Raw genomic sequence first — 6,000 nt, 5'->3', positions numbered from 1 at the left:
TATTTTATTATATTTTATATTTATACGACTAAAAATAATTAATCGTCATATAACTACAATTTTTTTCAGATAATATACAAGTGTTATCGCTGATTGCCATTTCTTTGGGTCTTGTGAATGTAGGCTCAGGAAATTCCGATGTATCTTCAGCAATCTTATTGAAATTATTGGGACTATCTATAAAAGAACTTGTTATTACACATTCCAGGTATAATTGTTATATTTATGGATAATGACTTTTACATAAAAAGTCATACATAAATAATTATAAATATTATACGTAAATGTGTAGGTATAACATAGGAATCATTTTTATTACGCAGATTTTTGGCGTTAGCTCTAGGAATGATTTATATGGGAACTCGAGATGCTATAGAAACACCATCCGCAGCCCTGGAGGCTTTGCCGGAACCATATAACTTTGCTTCGCAAACTATGCTACAAGTAAAATTAAATTGTTATGATTTTCTCGAAAATTATCTTATGAGAAAGTTTTTCATAATCCATACAACAAAAGATTATTATAATTGCGTAACTTCTTCGAAAAGTATCGTAAATCAATTCAAATCTGATGAAAGTAATTGTTAGATTTGCGCATATGCGGGCACTGGTGATGTATTGATAGTGCAAGAATTATTAAGGATCTGTTCGGAAACAATTGAGGAAGTAATGAGCACAAAAACAATACCTGAAAATACTCCGATACCAAGTTGTTGCGATCAAAGATCACAAAGTTTTAAATTAGAAAAGAATAAAAAAGACGATAATCAAATCGAAGAACTTGCTAAGTAAGTGTATCATTAAAAGTAAAAATATAAAATGTTAAATAAGATATATTATTAATAAATAATTATTAATAAATAATAATTTAGAATAGCAAATATAAATAAGTAACTTTTTCATGGATGTAATTTGAGAAAAAAAAATTAATTTTTTGCTTCCACATATTTAATACTAAATAATTATAGTTAAAAAATAATCAATGTTTGTATTAATTTCAGAGACATTGGAGTTTCACAGGCAATAGCATCCCTTGGGGTAGGTGTAGTTGGGCTTGGAGAAGGAAAAGAAAATTCGAGGATCTTTGGTCAGGTAAAAAAATTAAGTATCCATATGAGACCTCAATAAACTGTAATGAATATTTATGCTCCTATAAATACCTAAGACGGAAGGAGATAAAAACATTTATCAATCATCACAAATCTCAATTCACCTTAATTAATGTTTATGGGTTCCTATAATTCATTCACAGCGATTTAACTCTCTTTCCTTTCGTAGTATAGAACTAGAAGCGGAAGATTAGTTAGAAGTGTAATCGACTTTAATTAATATTTATGTTGGGAATGATTCTTATGATCCCTTGAGTCCTCGTTACGATTACAATTGCTTAACAAATCAGGTTGGAAGATATGGGCCAACGCCAGCGCGACGTGCTATGCCTCTCGCATTGGCCTTATCCTCTCTGTCGAATGCTGACCCAGCTGTTGTAGACGTGCTGAACAAATACAGCCACGACAATGACGCCGATGTCGCTTTAAATGCGATTTTCGCCCTCGGTCTGGTAGGTGCAGGTACCAACAATGCGCGATTGGCAACGATGTTGAGACAGCTGGCGGCTTATTACGCGAAGAATCCCTCTCACCTGTTCTTTGTGCGTATTTCTCAGGGTTTGGTGCATCTGGGCAAGGTAAAAGACTCGATAAAGTCGAGTCAATAAAAATGTTTATAATAATAGATAATGATAATCAGTTAATAATAATCAGTTAATAAACAGATAACAATTTCTTTCTGATGAATCGATTCGTTTCTCTTTAACATAAAATTAAAATTTATTAATGATCGTTCTTTTTTTTAAAAAGTTGCATCCTTATGTATTATATTTTTTCTTTTAGGGCACTTTATCTTTATCGCCTTTGCGATACTCTTCAAAAATTTTAGACTATACCGCCCTAGCTGGTTTGATGGTCGTTCTCGTTGCGTGTTTAGATTGCAGAAATCTCATATTGTCTCAATCTCATTATTTAATGTACTGCTTGGCGATCGCGATGGAACCAAGATGGCTGGTCACTGTGAATGAAAATCTTACGGTATGCAAAAGGATTGTAGGATGTAAATATTCCAGATTTAGAAACAATATTATCAATACTTTACAGAATTTACCGGTATCGGTAAGAATCGGTCAAAACGTGGATGTTGTGGGGAAAGCAGGTAATCCGAAATCTATTGTTGGCGGTCATGTACAAACTACACCAGTGTTGCTGTGCACGGGCGAAAAGGCGGAATTAGTGTCGGATCAATACGAGCCGCTTTCTAGTGTGCTGGAGGGTTTCGTAATCCTTCGTGAAAAAGTAATTTCGTATTAGTCTTATATCCTGCGACGCTTCTATCTAATGTGAATTTTTTATAGCAGACTGCAACGAGTTAGAAAAGCTCCGAGTTCGAAGTTCTGCAGTGGTCCTTTTGAATTGCCTTTTGATTTAGATGAGTTTTTTGTCAAAGCAAGGCAATACCAGCAAACGTCTGCAAGTGGGACGTGACGGGAATTAAAAGGCTTTTCTCTGAGGATCTATATGAAACAGGTCAGGAGTCTTGTGCGTGTAGCCTTTATTGTGGGATATAAGCTGTTTGATAATTAACGCAATAGTGATAGTAACTTTTGTTAGCTTGTTCGTATGTTTTGCATTTATTTAACTTTAGGGACTAGCGGAAGCAATGTGCTCTATACAACAGAAACATACATTGGTTCGCATTGCACAGTGGGAACAATAATGTTGCGCCATGATCAGGAATATCGCTCGTATACAAAATCAATAAAATATGAAATTTATTTATAATAAGAACAAATCAAAAGGGGATTACACGAATGTTTTTATGCGAGTAAAACATTTTTAAAAGAAAAAAAAAAGAAAAGGAAAATTACAGTGTTGATCTTAAATGACGTTGAAGTTGTATGTTAACGATCATGAAGCAAGTCAGATTTTCTTCGTGATGAAACTGTTACTCAAGGCAATACAAAGATCTAAAGATCAGATCAATCGTCTGAAAGATCGTCGCTTCAAAAGAATCTAAGATGCCTTGGTAGGAATTGTAAGTCTTATATAAAGCGTGTGTGAGACGCTTTGTAAGATTAACAATTCCTCTCTTTCTCGCATGAAATGTCCCACGACATTTTATTTGTTAGGCACATGACTTAAGATAAGGGGGCGAAATGTGTGAATAATAAAACGCAGCTGATTTGATAAAACGTCGCACCCGCGTTTGTAGTATAGTTCGGTGACTTCGTTCGAACGAAGCGTGTCAATTTTATTGCACGCATGCATATTCGAATACGTAGTAAACTCATCTACATATAATAATCATACGGCGTAACAGTCAAAACTTCGATACGTCGCGTTTCTTATCTATATATGAAAATTCAACTTTATTCGCTTTGCATAAATCGGCTCTATTCATTGGACACGTGTACGTCCGATATCAGCTTAACTGCTTCGGCTATTACTTCGAAACTTTTTTAATTCTGTGCAGGACCTAATTTAAGGGTGGAGGATAATCACTGTGGTATCCATAAAATTAAAAGTTTTACTTGATCAATAGTAATCAATAGTAATCATAGTAATCTGGTAAAATTATCGCGTATCCTGAAAATAGCATGAAATAACTTTTGAAATATAATAAGATATGTGAAAGTGATTTACACATTTCGCACACAAAATACATCTCTTCCTTAAATGTAAAATATTATAAATTTGTATATCTAACATTTATAAAATGTCTTATAAATATAATGAGTATAATATTTAAAAAAATTTAATATATTTATAAATATTTAAATATTATATATGCAGCATATAATATTTATGTATTATATAATATTATACATATAATATTCTTCTATGACTTTTTTAAGAAGTTTTCCTTTTTGAAATACTATATAAGCTCTTTCCTTTAGAAAATTTTAAAAAGCATTACTCAAATAGATGCTATAAATACTCGATTTGAACATTTTCAAAACTTGTTTTATGCTACTTCCAAAATATTGCGAAAATTACTATGAATTGGATATGATAATTCATATATGATTAAAACATACTTCCTGTTATTGTTAAATCCACCACAACTATAAATTTGGTCCTGATTTTCTTATTCATACTCTAATGTAGAGTGATCGAGTAATTATAGAAGTCTATCGCAATCCGCACCGCAGAGCGTTTCTTTAGTTAATACATCAAGGATAATTAAAAGGATAAAGACAACTTGATATCTTCTTACAAGGACATCGTATTTGCGCGTAAACTATTTTATAAAATAATTCTTGTCGTAGAGTAAATTAAAAAGTGACAAATCACACGCAACTCGTTCGATTAATCCAGAGCAATCGCACTATTCAGCAAGCTGGGCTCACCTACTCTTAACTCTTCATGTTGCACATAGTAAAATAATAATAATATTAATAATAGTAGTTAAAAACTAATAATAATGATAAATCCTACATAGTAGCGTTTGTTTCCTTGCATCATAATCTTCCACAAAGATTAATATGTATGTATGCGATTTAGCAAATACGCGGTTATGTACTTTGAAATATCCTAGCTGCTCCTCCATGCCGCTTTTTCGATTTCTTGATTAACTTCTTATTTACAATAGCAAATTGTATTAAGAGTTTTAATCGTAACTTTTTTCTATTTGATTATCTTCTCCCCTACATTAATATCAACCCTATTCGTCAATGTGTATGAGTGAAAGTTGCGATATAGAGTTCCAAGATGGAACCTGAAAACGACTACGTCGCTAAATAAATCGGGTCATAGGTAAAGCTGCCTGTGGATTCGTTGCTGCGAGAAAAAAATTGACGACAAGTGGCAGTGCTTTCGCATCATTATATTGTATTTGTGTGCGTATGCGTCTGCGTATGTTTGCATGCGCCCCAGTCTAGAGTTTATTTTGACGAACGCATGTCAATCGGCAGAATGGTCGAAATGGTTGTCGAACACATTTTTTTCCCCGCGATGCATCTACCCACGCAGTAGGAATGTACGGTCCGTACCGCAGTAATGCAATCGCGACACGACGCGATGTGTGTTAAGCAAAAGATGTGACATGAATTAAAAGAGACGGGCACGTCTTTTGATTTCATTGCGACGCCATTGTGGCAGTCTGTAGAATTCCGATCGAGAGCACTGGAGAATAGCTTCAAATTCTGCATCGGAAAGGTGTCGCTAAAAAAAGTTCGAATTATTTTCACATTTTTGTATAATCACGATTAATGTATCAATTAAATTCAATAAATAATGCAATGAGAAGAAACAATAAAGAATATTATTCATAAAAATAAAAAATTATTACATTATTATTGACAATACTGTATAATAATTTCATAACTTATAAATTAAGCGATTAAAACAATTAATGTTAGTACTCACTTCGAGATTGCAACGATCCACATCAGCTGGCAGCCTGTAGTTGGTGATAACAAGTAAATGATAAGGATAAAGTTTGGGTGGTTCGGTTGGTGCCGCCCCCATGTCCGGCAATGATCTTCTTACGTGATGACCCCCGTGGCCCCCAACAACCGAACCTAGGCCACCCGTATATGTGGTGGATGATGGAAGGATTCCACCATCATTCTGCGCCACAATCATACAAAATTATGAGTCACAATAGAAACAGAATGTGAATAATACGACAATGACATGGACGATGCGAGAAAGATGTAAGGGGTTGCATTTGCATTCTTCGAATTCTTAGAAAAGCAAAACGAATTTGAATGAGGAAAGATTCGCCAGATGATATTTTTAGAGAGTAATCCGATATCAAAGATAAGTTTGATAATAAACTCGTAAAAATGCAATAAGAACTTTTCAAATGTACATATTTCAATTAAAAATTTCCAGTATCATGCATCCCCCAAAAATATTCTTGTCTCTTTCCACGTCGTTTTCAGTAAACACATTTTTTACACACTACAAAATTGTTATACTTTCGCTGTATAATAGAATATAA

The 6,000-nt window shown here is 33.6% G+C and overlaps 2 protein-coding genes across 13 annotated transcripts in view; one reads left to right on the top strand and one right to left on the bottom strand.

Annotated features, from left to right (window-relative positions):
• LOC108688652 (26S proteasome non-ATPase regulatory subunit 2-like) overlaps positions 1–2,363 on the top strand; it is a 5,841-nt gene extending 3,478 nt beyond the window's left edge. Inside the window, exons 9-15 of the mRNA XM_018194984.1 lie at positions 70–208; positions 324–444; positions 589–788; positions 1,002–1,092; positions 1,400–1,687; positions 1,893–2,087; positions 2,154–2,363. Of these exons, the coding sequence (XP_018050473.1) occupies positions 70–208; positions 324–444; positions 589–788; positions 1,002–1,092; positions 1,400–1,687; positions 1,893–2,087; positions 2,154–2,363 (1,244 nt within the window). The remainder of the gene's footprint in view (positions 1–69; positions 209–323; positions 445–588; positions 789–1,001; positions 1,093–1,399; positions 1,688–1,892; positions 2,088–2,153) is intronic.
• A 1,732-nt stretch (positions 2,364–4,095) lies between these two features.
• LOC108688763 (actin-binding LIM protein 2) overlaps positions 4,096–6,000 on the bottom strand; it is a 29,789-nt gene continuing 27,884 nt past the window's right edge. For 11 of the 12 annotated variants that reach the window (XM_018195142.1, XM_018195145.1, XM_018195144.1 and 8 more), the window contains 2 exons: positions 5,421–5,624; positions 4,096–5,216 (listed from right to left, as the gene is read on the bottom strand). In XM_018195142.1, coding sequence (XP_018050631.1) covers positions 5,103–5,216; positions 5,421–5,624 — 318 coding nt within the window. In that variant the 3' untranslated portion in view covers positions 4,096–5,102. Of the gene's footprint in view, positions 5,217–5,420; positions 5,625–6,000 lie in introns of those variants that run through there. The other variant, XM_018195152.1, reaches the window with a different exon arrangement.

Source organism: Atta colombica, unplaced genomic scaffold, assembly GCF_001594045.1.
Source record: "Atta colombica isolate Treedump-2 unplaced genomic scaffold, Acol1.0 scaffold238, whole genome shotgun sequence".
Lineage (NCBI taxonomy): Eukaryota > Metazoa > Arthropoda > Insecta > Hymenoptera > Formicidae > Atta > Atta colombica.
The sequence above is the reverse complement of the archived record's forward strand: the minus strand, read 5'-3'. Positions and strand labels throughout refer to the sequence as shown.